General features: G+C 46.4%; 1 protein-coding gene across 1 annotated transcript in view; it reads left to right on the top strand.

Moving 5' to 3' along the window:
- Nucleotides 1–1,410: 1,410 nt before the first annotated feature.
- The window catches only part of ZBTB7C (zinc finger and BTB domain containing 7C), a 100,276-nt gene continuing 79,566 nt past the window's right edge, over nt 1,411–22,120 (top strand). Inside the window, exons 1-2 of the mRNA XM_021535534.2 lie at nt 1,411–1,422; nt 12,587–12,683. Coding sequence (XP_021391209.2) covers nt 12,632–12,683 — 52 coding nt within the window. The 5' untranslated portion in view covers nt 1,411–1,422; nt 12,587–12,631. The remainder of the gene's footprint in view (nt 1,423–12,586; nt 12,684–22,120) is intronic.

Below are 22,120 nucleotides of genomic sequence, written 5' to 3' on the forward strand. Positions count from 1 at the left end.
TTCACAGCCTGTTGGGCATCTTATTAGGAAGGGCTTAGACTTTTAGAAAAAGTGACTCGAGGTTGTTCTTTTTGTGTTGGAAAGGTATCAACTCTCTAAGTTGTCTTGCTTGCTGACTTCCTTTTTAAATTTTTTTCTTTTCTTAATCTCACCCTTTTTTATTTACTTTTTGTTCTCCCTTTCTCTTTCCCTCTTTGTTTCTTGTCACTATTTTCCCCCCCTTTCCTTTCTCTCTTTTCTTCTCCCTTCCAACTTTTTCTTTCTTTCTCTCTTTCTCTCTTTCTCTCTTTCTGTCTTTCTTTCTTTCTTTCTCTCTTTCTCTCTTTCTCTCTTTCTCTCTTTCTCTCTTTCTCTCTTTCTCTCTCTTTCTCTCTTTCTCTCTTTCTCTCTTTCTCTCTTTCTCTCTTTCTCTCTTTCTCTCTTTCTTTCTCTCTCTTTCTCTCTCTTTCTCTTTCTTTCTCTCTCTCTCTTTCTCTCTTTCTTTCTTTCTCTCTTTCCTTCTCTCCTTCTCTCTTTCCTTCTCACCTTCTCTCTCTCTTTCTTTCCCTCTTCCCCTCCTCCTTCTTTCTCTCCTGTTTATTTTTTTTCAAATTTCCCTTTATTTTGCTTCCTGTTTTTAATTTTATCTTATTTTCTCTATTATTTCCCTTTCATTCTTCCCAGTGAAGCACAAGTTGAACTGAGGGCTTGCTCACCTTTCCACCTGAGCTTCATGAACGTCTGCTCTGAACTGTGACTACAAATCCACAGTGAGGACTGTGGTACTGTAAAAAACAGATGTAACACTGTAAGAAATAGATGAGGATTCCAAATAAGAATTTCTCCAGAAACACATTTACCTTTTGATATGCCTTTCAGAGGTGGTTCATGCCCACATCTTGACCTATGTCTGGTCTTTTTGGGCAGTGTAGAATGAATATCCTAAGCAGATATTTCTAGATGTGACATTACATAGGGGTTCATGGGCAGGAGTGAGAGCAGGGTGAAGCCTCTGCTCCATCTCAGTGATGGGGTGTCTGTGTCTGCTGGGTGAATCCCAGCACAGGAAACCCAGCAGGCAGCTTTGTCCTCTCCTACAAATCCTCTCTCTGGACCAGAGTGTCCCCTGCAGCCACGCCAAGGGCAGGTTATGCCCTTTCCAGCTGCGAGACTTGAGAACAGATGGTGTCTTGTTCCACTTTCATACCACCCCGGCTTCCTTTCCAATTTTCCTGAGTCACCTTTTTCACAAAAGGGATTGAAAGGGAGAGGCTGGCATGTCCATGGGAGCAGGTAGCTTTTCCCCTCCCGTGCTGCCTGGCACATTGCTGCTGGAGAGTGTCTGGTCGGTGTTGCTGCAGTGTCTCTCTGCTGTAACGCGTCTGTGCTTCTCCTCTCCGGGGTTTTCCATGCCGCTTATCTGTGCCAAGCAGGAGACAGGAGGTGAGCTGCTTTACTGACTGTCTCGGGGGGAAAACAGTGCTGTGGCCTTGTTTTGTGTCAGATGGATTCAGGCATTGCTCCACAATGAATTCAAAGACTACTCCTTTCCTTCTCTTCCTCCCCCTTCTTCTTCCTCTCCTTCTCCTTATCCTCCTCTGCTTTCTCTCCTTCGGTGTTTCCTTCTCCTCCTCTCCTTTTTTCTTTCTCATCTTCTGCCTTCTGCCTTCTCCATGCCTTCCTTCCTCTCTACCTTTTCCTTCTTTCCCCTCCTTTCTTTCCCTCTTTCCTTCCTCTCCTTCTCCTGCCTTTCTCTCATTCTTTTCTCTCCTTCCCCCTACTCCACCTCTGTCACAACCACTACACATGCTGATACTGCTGCAGGATCCAGATGCTGCACAAATCCAGAGCAACATTCCCAGCTCCGACTGCCATGTCCACGACCCTTATCCCATGCCAAACCTCTCTCTCCCTTGCGCTGCAGTGGCAGCTTTTGCAGAAGGGACACCCCAGAGCGTCCCAGCAGAGGGCTGGTGGTGGGGGACCCCCAGGAGTATATTTGAAGGTTCCTCCCTTCAGCTTCCAGGGTGTTTGTTGCCAGGATCAGTCCCACTGTCACCCTGCAGTTGCTGCTGGGGTGTCTCAGGGCTTTGGGTGGCCAAACTGGACAGAAGCCTTGTATATCCTGGTTTACACCCAGGTACAAGAAAGGTATGAAACCCCATAATTGTGAAGGTGCTTTCACAGGGCTCCTTGCACAGGGACCCATTTTCAACAGGGTGAAAACTCTCCACTGTAGGGTGAGATCAGGGCTGGCTGGGCTGTATCCTCAGATGTTCAGGAGCTGCTTTGAGTGGTGCTTCAGGTCATAAAATCCAAGTGCTATGCTTGGAAAGACAGATTGTTGCCACAGCATAAACGAATCTATAGAGCCCAGACAGCCAGCAAATTCACCATGTGCAATGTGTGTGTCTCTCCACCCCTCTTGTGCTTTCCTGTCCAAACTGAGAATGGCTTGGGCATTGAGGCAAAGTCCTGTGGGGAGTGGCTGAGGGAGCTGGGAAGGGAGAAAAGGAGGCTCAGGGGGACCTTGTGGCTCTGCACAGCTCCTGACAGGAGGGGACAGCCGGGGGGTCGGGCTCTGCTCCAGGAACAGGGACAGGAGGAGACAACATAGGCTGCACCAGGGAATGTTGAGGTTGGACACGAGGAATTTTTTCATGCAAAGGGTGATAAAAAAATTGGAACAGGCTTCTCAGGGAGATGCTGGAGTCCCCATCCCTGAGGTGTCCAAGGAAGGCCTGGACATGGCACTCAGTGCTCTGGGCTGGTGACAATGTGGGGATCAAGCACAACTTGGACCTGATGATCTTGGAGCTCTTTCTGAACCAAGATGATTCTGTGATTCTCTGATTGCTGCCCTCTCGAGAGGGAGGTGATGTGTATAGGTGGCAGGTGCCTGTTATTTAAAATGAGCCCCACATATGTCCCACAGAGCTGGGACTGGCATGAGGTGGCACTAAAGCTTTGTCAGAGCCTTTGTCATTCCATCTGTATCAAACCCCTGGAACAGGAGTGAATCTTGTGTCTTCCAGGTGGTTTTGGAGGAGCTGTGTAATGATTGTTGGAATGTGGAAGTGTAGATCCCTCCTTCCAGGTCCCTGAACTTGTGGCAGTGGGTAGGAATTAAAGGCTGTTTCTGTTGAAGGACTGATGATCTGTGGCTGATGCTGCTCTTTTATACACCTTTTTCATCCCCTAATGTGTAGGGTACAGTGGCCACTGGCAAACTGAGCAAAAGCTCTGCAGAGCACCTGGAAAGGGCTGTGTCTGTGTGTGTATGGGCTGCAGAGGGGCCATGCACACCCACCTGAGGGTTAGCAGTGCTTAGAAATGGAAGTTCTCCTTTGGAAGCCTGCGTGAGCACCATTTCCCGGGAGCTGCCTAATTTAAATCATCTTTGCTCTGTTTTGTCCTATCCATTATTTTCAGCTGTCAACATTTAGTGCCACAAAGACCCTGTAATAGGCTTCTTTCTGCTTCCCTCTAATAATCCCAGAAACAGTCACTGGGCCCTTTGTCTGGGGCTCTGTGATGGCTCTCAGTGTTCAATTTGCTGGAGAGGAACCACTTTGTGGAACAGTAGGACAATCAGTGAGGCAGTGGCTCAAGTGCTGCCATCCTCCCTTTGAAGAGGCAGGAGAGGAGCGAGATGGAATTGTGTTTTGCCCATCATGGTTAATGACTTCTAAGAAAAGCTTCAGTGGCAGCTGAACAAAAGTGATCCTCGCTTACAAAAATAGATGCATTTAATTTGCCTTAGAATTTGTTGGGGTTTAGAGAGATCCTTGGAGCCTAGTGAGAATAGTGAGATCTGGTGTTCAGGTCTGGGTTAGGACTCGGCGTCTGTGTCCAACAGGAGGGACCAAGCTGTGTGTGTCAAGGCCAGGATGAAGTCCAGCAGAGGTGGGTGTTGACAGATTTTCTTGGCATTTTTTAGGTGTTGGTAGGATCCAGTGAAAGGTCTTTACACTGATACCAGGTCCACTAAAGAGGAGGTGAAAGGTGAGACAGCAGGGTCCTGTCAATGCTGTGAATCCCTCTTTGGCAGTCCTGAACTACACAGACATTTCTGACATGTTCTCAGGGATGCCTCCTTTGGGCTGGGGGTGAACCAGGAGGCTTCTTGAGGGATTTTCCAGTACTTGGATGCTGCAGACTTTATGTCTTTTGTGGGGCTGTGTAAGGCATCCCATGCTTAACTCAGCACAGATTGAGGAACCTTACTCTGGTTTCTTATTCCTCATCTTGAAGTGGAGGAACAGCAAGTGCCTCCATTGCATGAAATATCTCAACATCCAGCATTCCATGTGATTCCATATGGATTTTGTGCTGTTTTCCTTATGTTACTTGTGCTGCTGACCTCAGCTGTGCCCATCTCCTGCCCCTTCTGCCATCAGTTCTTGCTCCAGGTCTGCCCTTCTAGTCTGCTTCAAAAATTCCCCTTGTCAAGGGATCAGCTCAAGGCAGCTAAAAAAATCCCCAGATTACAGCTAAAAGTACCCTAACAGTGCTGCAATGGGCATTAGAAGGCTGTCTTCATTGTTCAAGAATAGCTCTGTGACAACCTTCTTCTAGAGATTTTAGGGAGAGTAAAGGTGTGAAAATGGAGCTTGGTGTGATTTTGAGGAGCTCCTCCATGCACTAGCTGTCATACTTTCCTTGTTCAACCCTCTTGGTCCTGGATGTGAAAGGTACCAAGATGGAGGAAGTCAGGGATGACTCAGAAAACAGGTGAAGACTAGTAATTCAGCTTTTCTATAAATGCTTGAACAAGCTATTATGGTGGGAAGATAAATAATGAGGGGAAAAATAACTTTACAAGTAAGTGTTGCAAGGAGAAGTAACTTTGATTTTTAAATTCGAGCTGTGCATGCAGAAGCACAGGATGGTTGCTTCTGAGCCTATTTATCCTGGAACTTAATTCTTACAATTCTTACAGGGACCATTGTCAAGGGCTTTTTTTTTTTTGCATTGGTTTTATGCTGACTGGTGCTACATTTAATCTGCCACCACTCTGCTCAGACCCTTTGCCTGCTGCTTGGTTTCTTGAGTCCTGCTGGAGTGTCTGATGGGTTTTTGTGGCCTCAAAGCCTTATTCCACTCTGTGCTAAGACAGCAGCTTTAGGAATGAAAAACTAGTTTAAAAATGCTATTAAAGAAAAGCTGTTGGTGTAACATGATTTTTGCTCAGTCCCATATGGCTTGGGGGTACTAGGCTCATTAAAAAAAACCCACTTAAAGTGTGCTCTGCCTCACAAATGTCCCACAAATATCCCCTTGATGTTAGCACGGCCCACGGCTACACCTGGGTGCTTTCCATGAAGTCCCAGGTCTGCAGTTAGGTGGAAAGCTAAAAATCTAAGGAAAACTATCAGGACAAAGTCCAGGCTTGTTTTAGCCCATTTGGTTGTGGAAACAAAAGTTGCAAACTGGACCTCTGAGCAATCCCAAAGGAAAAGAAAAACAATGTGTTAGAAGGAGGAAAAAAAAAACAAAAGAAAGAGCTGGAAGTGTTGAAGGCAGTCTCATGGGTTTGGGATGGCGTGAGCACTCAGCTCTGGCGGTAAAGCTGAAGCTGTGGTCGAGGAGAAAACTTGTCCTTGGGCTCTTCCTTGGAGTCAAGGAAGGTGGTTTGTTTTTTGGCGATGAAATTTCCTATTGAAAAATTGAATGCTTCCTTCTCTCCCTTGTGAATGGCATGCCTGGGAAGTGAAACACGCTGGTTCCAATTACCAGCACAGCCAGCCCAGGTGCTGCAGTCAGTCAGGAATTTGTGCCTTTTCGTATGTTCTAGAAAAGATAAAAACTTTTATTTATTTTTTTTTTATTATTTTTCCTTTTTCAGTGTATGTAATGAATTGAAAGCAAGAGCCCAGCCAGACTGCTTTTGATTTGTTTCCATATTAATGTTTTATGTCTGAATATGTGCCTGGTCACTCAAATTAGTCAAACTTGCTACTGCAGTTGAGCTCAAAAAATGGTCCCAAGCAATGCAGGCTCATTGATAGGGGCTGGAGCACTTCTCCTGTGCAGACAGTCTGGGAGAGCTGGGATTGTTCAACCTGGAGAAGAGAAGGCTTTGGACAGACCTTATTGTGGCCTTTCAGTACTTAAAGGGGGCTTACAACTTAAAAAAAAAATAAAGATTTTTTAGTAGGGCTTGTGGTGATAGAACAAAGGATGATGGTTTTGAACTGAAGAAGGGGAGATTCAGACTGGATGTAAGGAAGAAATTTTTTGCTGTGGGGATAGTGAAGCACTGGCACAGGTTTCCCAGAGGAGTGGTGGGTGCCCCATCCCTGTAAGTGTCCAAGATTAGACTGGATGAGGCTTGGAGCAGCCTGGGACAGTGGAAGATGTCTGGAATCCCTTCTCCCCAGACCCTTCCTTGCCTGCATGGGCAGGGTGGATGTCCTGATTTACAGGCAGTGCTGGCTGGAACTGCTGTGAGCTGTGACTGCAGATGGGCCCCCAGGCTCCAGCTTTGCATGATGCCTTCTGCAGATACCTGGCAGAGCACAAAGACCTTGTTAAGGCAGCCAGTTTGACTCCAAGTGCACACCCCTTCCAGAGCACAGTTGGCTAAGTGGTGCTCCTGGACCAGCCTATTGCACCCCCACGTTCCAGTTGATATTTAAAATAAGAGCATACATCTCTGGTATTGTTTCTTTCCAGGCTTGCCTACAGCTCTTCAGGCAGGATCGCCACTTTCCTGCAGGGTTTCACAAAGCCTCAACAGAGGCAAAACTTGCCCTGCAGTCTGAGACAAGGGGCAGCAGGCAGATTGTGGAATCACAGAATCCTTTACAATGGAAAAGGCCTCTAACATCATTGAGTCCAACCATTCTCCCAGCTCTGCCAAGGCCACCATTGACCCATGTCTTGAAATAGCTTTTAAATCCCTCCAGGGATAGGGATTTCACCACTACCATGAGCAGCCTGTGACAGGGTTGGGCAAAACTTTTCATTAAGAAATTTTCCCCAGTATCCCATCTAAACCTGCCCTAGTGCAATTTGAGGCCTTTCCCTCATCCTGACTCTTGTTTTCTGGGAGCTGGGCCCAACCCTACCATGGCTGCACCCTCCTGTCAGGGAGCTGTGGGGAAAAAGAAGGTCTGTCTCCTCTCAGACTTATTTTCTCCAGGAGTAATTAGCTGGAGGTGAATGAAAAAATACACAAAGGAGCTTACAGTGTATGGAAATGCTGTATATACATGTGTGTGATTGCAGAAGATTCCCGTTGTACGGTTGTGTTACTGGGAGTACACGGTCATTAGGAGTGAGCTGGAGTGGGAACACCTGGAGGGCCAGAGTTATGGGTGATTATTCAGCCTAGCCCTGGCTTTTCTTCACTTTGGAGAGCTGCACAGCATAATTTCATTGCAGATTTATATACAGCTAATTGGCATATAGTTTGATATGCAAATAAAACCATATAAATATCAAGAGACAGACTAAAAGCTGTGCTTTCCACTGTCATGCTACAATCCTGCTTTTCTGGTCAGTCTAATCTATTCGATTGCTCCTTTCATCATCTTGTGTTTTGAAGGCATGATATCTCTTTCAAAGAACATCTGTCAGACGTATATTAATTAGTTAATTTTTCTGCATGGAATGTAAACATGAGGGTGGAGAACCCAAAGCCCTGAGGATCCAATGAGGTGTGTGGCCAAGTAATTATTTTGGGGTAATGCAGAGATGTGGCCTGTGCTTAGTCTATAAAGGCAAGAAAAAGGTTTCCTACCAGGTACAGTCAGTTTATGCTAAAGTGAAGTGAAGTTTTCTTGATGTGGGCGCTAGAGCCTGTGTCATAGACACACCATAGAGTTGGCATTTTCAAACTGAGCTTTCTAAGCCAAAGATGCTACTGGCAGTGGTGCTCAAGTATGTTTAAATTCAGTTTTTAATTAAAAATATTAAGTTTAAGTAGTTCAAGAATGGAAGAAAGCATAGAGAGAGCAAATATTTTTATGCTGAAGGAATATTTAAGGTGTAAATTTGTTTGCTGGTAGCACCAAGTTTCACTCCTGACTTGGGGCTGCCTGGATGCTTCTCATGTGGTTCACACTGAGAACCAGATTTATTGGGATTTTTGTGTTTTGATATTGGGTGAAGGTCTTTTGCTGTGTGTCTTCAATCAGATGTATTTTGTGTGATAACAAGAAATAGTTTTCTGTGTGAGGGGACTGTGATGTGGTGTACATGCAGAGCAGTTGGGCTGGAGAAGAGTTGGTGTGCAGTTTTAGGGCCAAATCCAGTGCTGGCAGTAGTGCAGAGGGGTGAATTGAAGCAGGGCCATGCACCACAGGTAGGTGCAGTACAGGAATTCCCAGAGGGTTCCCCAGTCCCAGAGCACACCACTAGCACTGGAGCATGCCTTGCTATTGGAGACATTCAGAAATCCTGCTAAGGCAGGGTCCTCTCTGTCAAATCCCTCCTTGGCCCCTCTGGCTCTCTGGGCTGAGGTGTCCCCAGGCTCATTGGTGGTCACTGAGCTGGGTTCCCATTTCTGACCTCGTGTTGGACAGCTGCCCCTCTATTCTTGACAGCAAGGCTCTTCCCTTTGGCAAGAAACAAAATGCAGTGTCCTTTCAGTAGAGTGCGTTTTGGATTTCTGCAGGTTCCACCAAAGCAGTGTTCAACTTCCACCATCTGTTTTTAGCACTTCTGCCTCAACTTATGTGTGGTTTTTTTTTTGTTTTTTTTTTTTTTTTCTTTTTTTATTTGCTTCCTGACTTCCAGTCCTCTTGGTAATTTATTCAGTGTGGACTTTTAATATATCCCAACAGGAGCAACTCTACTTATGTTTTCCTTTTGGAGTAAGGATTAGGGAATATCCCTTAGCCCTTCTTTTTGTTCGTCCCACATTTTTTGTGTTTTCCTAGTTTCCATCCTTCTCCTTCAGAGCTGAACTCCACTGAATCATGATTTTTTTGCAGGGGCAGAGGAGCCTGAAGGATGCAAGCTAGTCTGGTTTCTAGGTGCTGTGATTTTTCCCAGGTCCCTTGGGGTGGGAGGAGGCCTGGAAGCTGACTGGGTTTTTTTATTTTGGTTTTGGTTTTGTTTTGTTTTTTGGTTGGTGGATGTTTCATGGCCTGCACGCAGCTCTGGGGTCCCCAGCAGCACAAGGACATGGAGCTGCTGGAGCCAGCCCAGAGGAGGCCACGGAGCTGCTGCCAGGCTGGAGCCCCTCTGCTCTGGAGCCAGCCTGGCAGAGCTGGGGCTGTTCCCCTGCACAAGAGAAGCTCCAGGGAGAGCTCAGAGCCCCTGCCAGGGCCTCAAGGGGCTCCAGGAGAGCTGCACAGGGACTGGGGACAAGGCAGGCAGGGACAGCACACAGGGAATGGCTCCCACTGCCAGAGGGCAGGCACAGATGGGAGATTGGGAATTGGGAATTGCTGGCTGGGAGGGTGGGCAGGCCCTGGCACAGGGTGCCCAGAGCAGCTGTGGCTGTCCCTGGATCCCTGGGAGTGTCCCAGGCCAGGCTGGATGGGGCTTGGAGCATCCTGGGACAGTGGAAGGTGTCCCTACCTGTGCCCTTCCAATCCACACCATTCTGTGATTCTGCAAGCTGTGTAATTATGCCGCAGAATGCAGATTTTTTTTTTTTCTTTTTTTTTAAACAAGCATTGTTTTGCCATACCTGTCCAGCCAGATAATCACAAAAATGCCTCAAGGAGAAAGAGAGATGGCATTCACCATCAGCTGGGAATCTGCAAATTGCTACATATCACGAGATTGTCAGTGAAGCCACGACACTGGCAAAGCTAGGCAGAGGAATTTTTGCTGGGGCTCGTGGTTTCTTTGCCTTGCTGGATAAAATAAAACCTGCCAAAGCAGTGGCAGTGAGCTCCCATCTATCTGTTCTCATACTCCCAGCCGCTTCTGCCTGAATTATTCATGCTCAGTAAGTGATCTGCAAACAGCTCCTGTGATCTCCCTGTGATCTGTGGGTATGCCAGACTCACCCCTGCTTAGGTCAGGGCATTTTCTTGTTTCCTTCCCCACGGCAGGGAGTCTGTGGGAATCTCCAGATTCCTCACCGCCTCTTTCTGATTAACCCAGACGTGTATTTATTATTTACATGGCAGGATTTGTTCAGCTGTCCCAGGCACACGGTATTATCAGTGGATAAGCAGGAAGACTCACTGCAAACATCTGTAGTTGTTGCTTGACAAATCCTGTTTGTATAAATAATATTAAGGAGCTGCAGAGGCTGTTGTAGAGTAAATACCCTCGTGACTGAAGGCAGCACTGCCAGCTTTTCACCTGCATGTGCATCTCAATAGAGATTTACTGGGCTGTTTTACACATACATATATATATATACATATAATATACTTCCGTGTATTTTTTAGTTTAAAGGTCCCTTCCAAACAAAATTATTCTGCGATTCAAATGTATTTGTCTATATGTTTTATGTATTTGATTTTTTTTTCACAAGCTCTTCCCCTGTATTTATTTCAGCTTTTAGTTTTTTTTTTCCTACTGATTTGGACATGGAAATAGGTTGGCAAAACCAGTGAGAAGGGCAGGTTATTGGCAGGTATTTTGTGTGTTCTGCTGTCCATATCATTTATGAAAAGGGCTGTAGGCCCACCTCTTTCACCACACCTACCCCAGATCCATCTTGGATCTGCCTCTCCTGTATCATTTACTTCAACCACTCTATTTTGGGATGAGGACTGGGTTGCTTCAGGAACCCATTGCCAGTGGAGCTGCAGCTAATACTCTGAGCAAGGGATGTGGGGCCCCCTGGTCCCCTTCTCCAGCTGAGGGAGTAATTTGGGATGAAAAAAGCTCCATTTAGGCTACCTGCTTTTTTATGCTAACCCATAGGAAGACGTGTTCCTCGTTTAGGATATCCCTCACCTACGACATAACCCAGATACAGTGAGTTTGTTAAAATGTCCTGTCTCTCTGCATTCTGGAAAGAGGATTTTCTATTAAACCTTAGGGAAATTACTGGCCTTGTTAACTAGTGTGGAAGTAATGAACCACAGCAGGGTGACTCGGGAGATTTGGGCCCTTGCTTCGTAAGACTGCATTGTTTCTTCAAATGAGAGAAATAATTTAAGCAAACAAACGAACAAAGAATTTCTGGAAATTAAAGTACGGTACAAATGGGATGATTTGCTCATCCTCTGTTTAATAGGAGCAGTGCAGTGAACAATTGTGTGGTCGACCTCAGAAATCTATCCATGGTAACTAGTCACAGGAGAGAAAAATAGACAGCCTGCCACCAACTTGGTATTAAAGTTCTATTTTCCCTTTTTTCCACGGTTGCGGGCCAGTCAGGGACTTTCCATGAGCAATCAGCACAGCAGAAATCCCCTTCTGCTCCCTAGCAGCCATCTCTGCTCAACAATCAAAGGTGCTTTTTGTACTGGTTTTGGCTTAAGTGGAGTTTGGTCTCCATTTTCAGTGGGATCAGGTTGGGACAGACCCTTCCTGCCAAATGCATCCTGCTGAAACAGGGCTGTCATAGAATCACAGAATGGTTTGGGCTGAAAGGCACCTCTCAACCATCCAGTCCCACCTCCTGCCATGGGCAGGGGCACCTTCCACCTGACTGGGTTGTTCCAACCTGGCCTTGCCCCTCTACCCCATATCTGAGACGTGTTTGTCATGTGTCTGTCTGGGGCCTTGCCTTTGGTTTTGTCACCTCTACCAGGTTCTGGGTGTTAAATTCCTGGTGGGGTTTGAGGTGTGTGGAAGCCCTGCATGACCCCAGTGGCTTTGGGCAGGTGCTGCAAGAGCCCAGAGGAAGGACAGAAAGACACTGCCAGGCTGGAGTTCAAAAATAAATACAGCAAAAATACTGGGCCTTCAGGCTCAATGATCTGTTCCTCAAAAGACAATTTTGGAAGGGATCGCTGTGCTTTTGTTCTTCCATTAGGCAGCTGAGGAGAGAGCATTGTTTTCCTCCCCTCATCCGTTCCCCTTGTAGGGGAAGAAGGAGGACTTGGCCACCCTGAGCCAAGCATCCCAGGGGACTTCCCAGAACAAAGGGCTGCATGGAGGAGGATTCCGTCATCCTGTCCCCGTCATCCCCTTCCCTCCCTTCACCCTGCCCTTGGCACGGCCGTGCCCGCCCGCGGCTGGGGAGTACAGGGAGGGGACTGTTCCTCATCTTCTTCCCTGGAAACCCGGCTAACTTCCATTATCTCCAGGTTTACTGCTGCCTGTAGCCTTGATGAGGCAGCCCTGGGGTTTGTCTTCTGCCAGGAAGGTGTGTGAGCCCTGGGATGGTGTGGTAATGTGACATACCCAGGTGTGGTGGTGTGGGTAACACAGGGCTCCTGAGGAATGTTGTGTGGGTGTTCCTGGATGTGGATTGAAGCTCTGTGGACACATCCCCGTGTAATTTCTCTCCTGTGTGCTGCAGGCATCCATCTTGATCTGCAGAGAAGGCTTGTGGGTTGGAGAGCATCTCCTCAGCCATGCTCTGTGTGACCATTGAGTTAATTCCCCATACAGGAAAGTGTGGCTGGCCTGATTTCCTTGTTTTGGGTTTTTTTGTTTTTTTTTTTTTTTTTAAATTATAGGCTGCGTAGGTTTATTTACAAATAACTGGACTAACACACTATCTTGTTTTGCTCAGGCTTCAAGACTGACCCTGCTGAGAGCCCCTGAGATACTGAACTCTATGAGCGGAGACCACTTAACTGCACTCAGCACCTTTCAGGATCAGGCTCTAGGTAATTATTCTAATTCTTTGCCTGGATGATGGGGGAAATTTTCTGTTCTGGACTATACAGATGATCTGAAATTACATTTCTAGTTGTTCATTCCATGAAACTGTGGATTTTTTTTTCCTGCTGAAGGTTGTCACTCTAGATCAGTGGCTGGGCACTACAATAAAACCACTGATCCCTCAAACATAAAGCAAAATACTGGCCTTGCTTCCAGAGGGTGACTCATAGAATGGTTTGTGTTGAAAGAACTCTAACAACCATCTAATCCAAGCCCCTTATAATGGGACATACCCAACTAGACCAGGTTCCTCACAGTCCCATTCAACTTAACTTGAATATTTTCAGGGTGAGGCATCCTGGAATTGCTGGATCACCATTCTGGTAATGGTCACCAGCTCTTATGTTTGGGAAGTTCTCCTGAAGTTAACTTGCAGAGAGCTGTGAAAACAATCAGTCAATATCAAAAAAAGATATTCACTACCATCAAAAGCAGTCAAAAGCTTAAAATGTTAATATTTGTTGGCATGGATGCTTGTTCAAATCAGTCTTTTAAGAATTGCTCAAAACCTACAGCTGCAGGAGCCTTCTTTTTAAAATGAACTCAGCATCTTATTTGTCTGGGTTTACAGTAGCTTTATTTTCTCCTCCAGACCTGACCTCACTGTTGTGCCTTTGAGGAACTTTAAATCCTTGCTCCAAGGTGGATAGATGGAAATCAAAGGGCCTGGGGCTTGGCATTGTCCTGCTCTGCATCTTCATGGAGATGAAGATGGTGCTTTGCCTGGGGACTGTGGGCAGGATTAGACCCAAGATATGTCTTTTATCTCAGCAAGGCCAGCTCAAACACAGAGCACGAGCTGGAGAGGTGAGGATATCTCAGAGTTGGGTTTTAAAGGGAGTAAGAAGGAAGCAGGATGCTGTGGATGTTACTCTGAAGCACTAAGGATGAAGGATTTCCTGTTGGATTGACTTCCTGAGTGAGATGACATTCCATACAAAATTCTCCATGCTGATAGAAGTATCAAATCAATAGAGGGTTATAATTTTTAACCTGATTTGCTGAGTTTTTTGCCAGGTCAATAAAAACCAGTTCCACACTGATTTCAGCAGAGGCTAAAGCTCAGCTCTCAGATCAGAGTGGCAGGAGGGCAGAGGGTCTTGCTGCCCACTCTCCCAGGGCATCCTGTGTCCATGCAGTAACAGAGGGCTTTTCTCCATCCCTTGCAGCTCTGTGTGGTGACATTTTCAGGACTCAGGCAAGAGGACTTTGACTGCCTTGTTTCCTGTTTTGACAATCTCCATTTCAAGTGCTCTGTAACGCAGCCTTGTGCAGGGAATTCAAACACCACATCCCATGTCCTCCTCTTTTTAATATTGCATTGGAGAGCTAAGCTCATGTTTCCAGCAGGGAGGAAGAATAAACAGGTCATGAAACAGGCTCAGAAAGTGAAAGAGAGGAAAACAAAGAATGAGAAAGAAGGAATACATTCACCATCAGGGCTGCAGTGGGATGTTTTTCCATATACACTCAGAATTTGTGGGAATGGGGTGCTACCTCAGTGCCAAAAGTCACATGCTTTGTGTTTAAGCTGCTGCTGTCAAAGCTTGGAGAATAACTAAAACAAAAAGGTCGCAGGTCAAGTGGATGTTTTCCAATTGACCTGAGCTCAGTATAAATCCTGGGGAAGGAAATAACCCAACAAACATCCACCAGCCCTGTGTCTGTGTCCCCTGCTCAGGTGCTGGCTGCTGGTGGCAAGTCCTACTGGGACATGCCACAGGCAGGCAGCTGCCTCAGCATCCTGAAACAGTCCTCAGGCAGCATCTCCTCCCCAGTAAATTTTTGTGCAATAATTGGTTTCAGATTTGATCTAGGTCAGCAATTAGGAGGGTCAAGAGGTTGCTTCAGGCGAGCAAGGTGAGATTGTGAGAAAACACCAGCCTGTGGGCTGGATGCTCATCCTAAGCCCCTGCAACACATCTTCAGCTGAGGATTGGTGTTTGCTGCTTTAAATGCAGCAATTTTGGGTAGGCAAGGCTCCAGAGGAACATCAAGGCAAATGTGTCTCTGCCACCATTTCGCCCCTTGCAAAGTCCCCCCCATCCAGAGGTTTTGGTGTGGCCAATTGCTCTTCCTTGAGCTGTAGCCTGAAAACAGGGATAGAAAAAGGCAACATGTTCTGGGAGCCATGCCAAGCCAAGGCACGGAGTTGTTAAGAGATCTATATCTCAATAGCAGATTTTTTGGTCTTTATCAGCTTTTAAGAGAAAATACAGTGTTTGCAGGAGCAGATTGGGATCATCCTAAGGAATGGAGCTCTCCTTTTAAAATTGCATTGCTTTTATTACTATTATTTTCATAATAATTATAATGATATTAATAATGATATTAATATTAATATTAATATTAATATTATTATTATTAATAATAATAATAATAATTCTGCAGTGAAGCCATATATGAGAATGCTATTTGTGTAGGAACTAGAAATGAACCTGAAATGAGCAGCGTATTTTTAAAGGCACTTTACAAGTCATTTGCCATTGGAAAAGGTACAACTATCCATCAAAGCAGGGCTTGGGGATAAAATAATTAGAAATCACACAACCATAGCAAAGGAAGATTAGTGCTAAAATTAGAAGCCATAAAGTTGTTTTTAGATTAGGCTGGAATCTGGGCAGGCTGCTTTATTGTAGCCTGTTACTTTAAAAAATGTAAGGTGGGAGGTGTGAATTGTCTGGATTTGGTCATGTCCCAGTGGAAATGCTGTTGTGAATGTTAGGTGGGATGAGGTGAATTTCAGGGAAATGAAGTGAATTTAATGGAAATTCTTAGGGGTTGGAAATACAGTCCCATGTGAAAGGTGACCAGCTGCTAAAGGAGCTGGGTTCAGTGCTGAGCTCTTCTCCACAAGGCTTCCCGATAAGTTTGGTTTGCTCCTAGTTTTGTTTCAGGGTTGTAGTGGCCAAATACCCACATTGCATCCAGAAAAGGTGGTGGGATGGCTGGAATTGGTAATTTAGATTAGAATTTCCACCCACAGGCGGGGTGGGTGTGAGTTGGAGCTGCTGTGGTCCTCAGACCTTGAGCTGTGCCCTTGGGTCCAGACAATGGCATCAGGTGGGCACAGCCCATGGAGCTTCATCACTTTGTTTTTCTGTGGGACCTCCTCAGGCATGAATAGGAACGAATCTTCTATTGGAGACAAACACAAAGTTGATCAGAGAACAGACTAGGAGAGCTTGGGGTGCTCATCCTGCACAAGAGAAGCTCCAGGGAGAGCTCAGAGCCCCTGCCAGGGCCTCAAGGGGCTCCAGGGGAGCTGCACAGGGACTGGGGACAAGGCAGGCAGGGACAGGACAAAAGAGAATAGTTTTACAGAGGAAAGTGAGATCCAGACTAGATAGAAGGGAAAATTTTTTTGTGAAAAAGAGGGTGAGGCCCTGGTACAGATTGCCCAGAGAAGTGGATGCTCCACATATAAATCCCTTCAGGAAAAAGGGTCTTGGTACTAAAAGCCCTTCTGGTATGGCTGGAAGGGTGTAAGGTGTAAAATGAACAAGAGGTTGGAGGACAAGGTCAGGCACATCCAGGTGTTTTCACTGAGGAAAATGTCCAGTAGAGATCCCTTCGCCCAGAGAAAGGAGACTTCTTCAGGGCTTGATGCCTTTAGATTTGGAGTGGGAGATTTTTGGAATAGAAACCTGAACTTTGTGGGATGTGCTGCCTAAATATGGACACACTCAGGTGTACCCCTTCCCCTGGTCCCAGCAGAGGTAGCAAATGAAAGGTGTCAGGTTCCCTGCTGGCTGGGAAACACCAGCCCTGTTGTGACCACCCACAGCATCTTTCCTGCATGTGCATTTCCCAGTGCCTGCAGGGGAAAAGTGGAGTTGAGCAGACTGCCCGCTCCCCCCAGCACGCTCCCTGCTGTGCCTCCAGCTCAGTGAAAGCAGGACAACTCCTTATCGACTCTTTGTAGCCCGAGAACAGAGCCTTGGAAAAGTCCAGCAGCGGGAACTTTACTAATTCCAACTAATGACTCCGAAATACTGACTGAGGGAACAATTGCACATCATCAAAAGTCGCAGACAAAAGAAATGCACTGCATTGTAATAGCAAACGAAGCTGAATCTGATCTGATGGAACACCTTTCATATTCCAAGCATTTCAAAGCCTTTGGCAGAGTAATGAGCTGCATGCTGACAGCAGGGCCACTGGACTGGGCTTTATGTGACCAACAATAGCCAGCACAGTTGTTGGCAGAGGGACTGCTCGTGGTGGGAGAGGGGGTAGATGGTGGCTGGCATGTTGGGGCTGTCCTGTGCTTTCCTGGGTTTTTTAGTGCTGTTGGATCTCTGGCTAGCTGGAGGTGACAAGGCAAGATATGTTGGTCTTTCTTAAAGGGGGCTTAGAAGAAAAATGTAGACAAGAGTTTTTTAGTTGTGCCTATAGTGAGAGGACAAGGGTTGATGGTTTTAAATTAAAAGCAGGGATATTCATACTTGATATGACAAAGAAAGTAATTATGATGAGGGTGGGCAGGCCCTGGCACAGGGTGCCCAGAGCAGCTGTGGCTGCCCCTGGATCCCTGGAATTGTCCAAGGCCAGGTTGGACAGGGCTTGGAACAAACTGGGGTAGTGGAAGGTGTCCCTGCTATGGCAAGGGGTTGGAACTGGGTGTTAAGGTCCCCTCAAGCCAAACCATTTCAGGATTCTTATTTAAGAGGGGTGGAGAAACATGTTCTGACACACATGAGGATCCCTTGGTGCAGCTGAGAATAGACTCAGCCTCCCAGGTCACCATCCGGCCCTCTAATCTTGTGGTCCCCATGACAGTTTCATGAAGGCCCACGTACAACTTCAGCTCTTTAATTTTAGCTAAGCCAGAATAGCATTGGTGCAGCTGTGGGAACAGATATCCTACTCCTCAAACTATTTCTGTGGCAGGGAGATTTCTTGCCAGTTGAAAGGAGAGGAAAAGGTTAATTGCATATTCTTTTCCTTTTTTCTTTCCTTTTTTTTCCAAAGAGGAAATAAATGTACCTACCCCACCCTAAGGGGACAGCACAAATCTGTCAGTCCTTGTTGGGTGGGGGCAGGCAGCTGGGCTGTGTTAAGGAAGTCACCCTGGGGAGGGAAGGGGTTTGTAGCATGGGTGGGGGGCCTTGGCTACCTGCCCTGAGCTGCAGGCAGAGAGGGGGCTGTGGTCTTGGGCTGCATTAGACAAGGCTCTAATGCTGTCTGCAGAGTCCTAGAATCACAGAATTCTTTGTGTTGAAGGGTTCTTAAAGCCCATCCAGTCCCACCCCCTGCCTTGGACAGGGACACCTTCCATTGTCCCAGGTTACTCCAAGCCCTGTCCATCTTGGACTTGGACACTGCCAGGGATCCAGGGACAGCCACAGCTGCTCTGGGCACCCTGTGCCAGGGCCTGCCCACCCTCCCAGCCAGCAATTCCTAATTCCCAATCTCCCATCTGTGCCCGCCCTCTGGCAGTGGGAGCCATTCCCTGTGTGCTGTCCCTGCCTGCCTTGTCCCCAGTCCCTGTGCAGCTCTCCTGGAGCCCCTTGAGGCCCTGGCAGGGGCTCTGAGCTCTCCCTGGAGCCATGGGACTTCTAATGAGTTAATCTCACCCAGGGTTGCAATAGAAGATCTGTACATAAGCCTGGTTTGGAGTTAGAAAATAAGCTGAAGCATGAAAGAGATCTCAGACCTTGTCCTATGTGTCCCAGGTCCTTCACTAACTCCTTCCTTCAGCTCCCTGCTAGCCAAGACAACCAGATTCCAGCAGCTTCATGGCTTTCCTGGAGGAGCATGTGGGTTGGTGTTGGGCTTGCTGCATCACCCCCATCCCAGCAGTCAAGGGAGGGTGGGAAGCTAAGCTGCTTTGGATCCTCCTCACTCCATCTGTGTTTCTGTGCGCTCCAACTGGGTCGGGCTGATGCCATGGGCAAGACTTCCTCTTGCAGACAGCAGTCTTGCATGCTGTCATCCTGCAGCAGGGGCTTGATGGTGTGCAGATGGATTTGCTTTCCTGTTTCCCTTCCTGTCAGCCTCGTGCTGAGGCTGGCCAGCCCTGCTTCCCAAGAAGGAATATCTGAAGAGGCCGGCTCACCATCTCCATCATGACCCAACCTCATGTAGGTGTTCTGTTTTCACTTCTGATTCAATGCCCAAAGGAATATATAAGGAACCAACATTTTAAGTTTCTCAGGGAGCTGATTGCAATAAAAAAATACACAGAGCCTATCCAATTCTTTATCTTCGTGGTTTTATACAGGCAGGGCTGGTGTGAGCAACCTGTGCTCATTGTCTTCTGAGCATAGTTGGAGGAAAATCATCTCTGGGGGCTCAGAGGAGACTGTGCTCAGAGAAGGAGCAAGGGAAGGTGAAGTTGGTGTTGCTCCTGGTGGTGCCTTGAGGTGGATCCTTACATTTCCCCAGAGGGATGCTTTGCCTATGGTTCTCATTTCAGCTGGATGTTGTGGTAGGGAAAGGAGGGAAGAGGTTAGGAATGGAAATGTTGAATTTGTAATTCCAAGCTGGCACTGTTTGGTCCAGAGAGCATCAGTGGAGGCTGGGTGCTGTTTCCCAGAGGAAGGGTGGATCTGCTGAGGCTGTGCATCCCCATGGAGCTGTGGGATAATGCTGTGCCCAAAGGTGAGTAGCAGCTCTGGGGCAGAGGGAACTCTCACTGCTGCCTCTGGCACAGCTCCAGGGCAAGGGGCTCATCTGGATTCTGCCAAATAGGTTTCCTTGCCTCCTGTCTGGGATTCACCATGTGTCTGAGCTTTTAATATCACTTCACTCTCCCTCCCTACATCCCATGCCCCTGTCCCAGATGTATTTGTTTAAGTGGCTTTAATTAACTTATATTTTCCTGTGCGTGACAGCTCCTTGAGGCTTTGGTAGCTGTTTTCTGTCCTTCCACAGTTGTCACTGACATGTAGCACTTTCCCTGCAGACCAGCTTTCAAGCCTACCGTGTTTTTTCCCTTTCTCTGCGGAATTATTTTAACATACTGAAGGAAATGGTTTCCATGTGAGCATAGTTGCACGCTCTCAATTGATTATTAGGTGTGATTGTCCTGATCCCTGCTGGTATCTGTGAGGATTTTGAGCAAGGAAGCCAGAGTGGCGTAGGATGATGGTTCAGGTCAGATAGATTTATCTTCACGAGTGACAAGACTGATAACTCTGGAGTGGCATGGCTACAGGTGTTATCATTTGGGTGTCTCCTCAAGAGTGAAGGTTAATGTCTTGCCACTACTGATCCATCACAGTGTTATCTGCAGGATTTACAGGTCTTCTCATGCCTTTCCAGCAGCTGCAGGTCCAGTTTTCTGGAACTCTCAGCTGTGTACCTGCTCTCTGCTTCCAGCAGCACTAGGGATCACTTCTTGCTCTCATGGATTTGTGTGAACTCAAAAGAAAGGGCTAATTCCTGCTTGTCACTGCATAGTTTTATGCTTCCCCAGTGGGATTATGATTCCCAGAGGATGGGATTCAGTGCTCTGCCAAGGGAAGGCATCTCAGGATGGTTTGGGTTGGAAGGGACCTCAGAGCTGATCTCGTTCTACCCCCTGCCATGGGCAGGGACAGCTTCCGCTGGCCCAGGTTGTTTAAAGGCATCAGGCAGGTGAAGGCAAGACAAGCCTTGATCCTGCCTTCCTGAGGATCACCCAAGAAATCTGACCAGAAGGATGATAAAAAGCAAGGAAGGACTCAGATCTGAAGTAAAATCTCCTGGGGAAAAGAAAAAAAAGGAAAGAGCAATAAATCCAGCAAATTAAAATGAAAAGGCAGCTAACATGAGTGACAATTGTACAGCATCAGATAACGCTGCATCCTGAATTCCAGTGGGATAGGAAATATGAAGCAAAAATCACTCAGGTGCTTCTAGATAGCGATAAGGAAAGCAATTCCCATTTACCGGTAGAAATAAAATAAGAGGTCGTGATAAACCCTCCATGACTAGACTGGATTAGGGCTCTGGCTGTGAAAATTCATTACAGGCATGCAAAAGAACATGTATCATGCCAGCTAAACTGACTACAAACACCATTTATTTGGAGAAGAGACGATTCAGTCAGAATAAATAGATTTCTTTCAAAGGGAAGGGAGGGTGATCTGACACAAATCTATATTCCTGCCTTGTCATTTATTATGCAAATAAGTCTCACACCTCTCTAAGACATGAGGGATGAGTTTATGATGGAGTTTTATGTTGGAAGAATAATCTTAAACTGCTCCAAGGACTGCAGGGCCAGGCTGGGTTTTCTTGCACCCAGTGGCAGGAGATGCTGATTTCAGGAGGGATTCTGATGGCAGTGAGGGTCATACAGCTTGGTCAGATGTTTCCAGATCTTCCATAAACAAATCCATTCCTTCACATTTTCTCCTGCTGTTTGTGGTGCTTTACTTAAGATTTTTATTTTATTTTATTTTATTTTATTTTATTTTATTTTATTTTATTTTATCTTATTTTTTTCTTTAATTTTTAAATTTATTTTTATTTTTATTTTTGTTTTGTTCTATTCTATTCTATTCTAGAGTCATAGAATCACAGAATGGTTTGGAATGGGAGAGACTTTAAAGATCTTCTAATTCCATCCCCTGCCATGGGCAGGACACCTTCTACTATCCTAGGTTGCTCCAAACCCCATCCAGCCTTTCCTTGGACACTTCCAGGGATGGGACAGTCACAGCTTATGTGGGAAATACCTTTTCTTGTATTTTCTAGTATTTTATTTTACTTTAATTGCCCATTCTCTGTAGGAATGATTATATATGGGGGTCATGTGCAGATGGGAGCCTGTGGTATATTATCTATCCTTGTCTTCAGTTCTCTTTTTTTTGCATCAGCACCCATTAAAGCTGCATCACTCTGCTGGGCTCAGTGGAGCAGGACACGTTTGAGGTTCAGACTCTGAGGTGGTTGTAGGTGGCAGCAGAAGCACTTAGCCTGATGTGCAGGGACCGAAACATGACCTAACACCTCCTGTTCTAGCAATTACATCTCTCAGGATGCTAATTTTAGAAAGAGAATTGAGCTGGCAGGGGCCACAAACAGTGGATGAAACCCTGATGTTTAGTTTGACAGAGAGAGGGGCTGAGGCCAGTGTTAAAAGAATGAAAAACAGCAACAAAAATGAAACAGAGAAGTATCTCTAGAAGCTTTTTTCTTCCTGACAAGGGCATTGTAATTTTTGTAGGTTTTTTTTTGAAAAACACCTGATGAATTGTGTGGTCCTGCATTATATATGTGTGAACAAAGCTCTGGGGAGGAATCCTGACTCACAAATCCACCAAGCTCCTATCTGAGCGTGACTCAGGACACCTGGGTCTTCTCTCTAAGGCAGCATGGAAGTCAGGGGGATGCTTGGGGAGTAGAGGGATCCAGGTGAAACACTGTGCAGTTGTAGGACACCCAGAGA

The sequence above is a fragment of the Lonchura striata genome, chromosome Z (assembly GCF_046129695.1).
Source record: "Lonchura striata isolate bLonStr1 chromosome Z, bLonStr1.mat, whole genome shotgun sequence".
In the NCBI taxonomy this organism is placed as follows: Eukaryota; Metazoa; Chordata; class Aves; order Passeriformes; family Estrildidae; genus Lonchura; species Lonchura striata.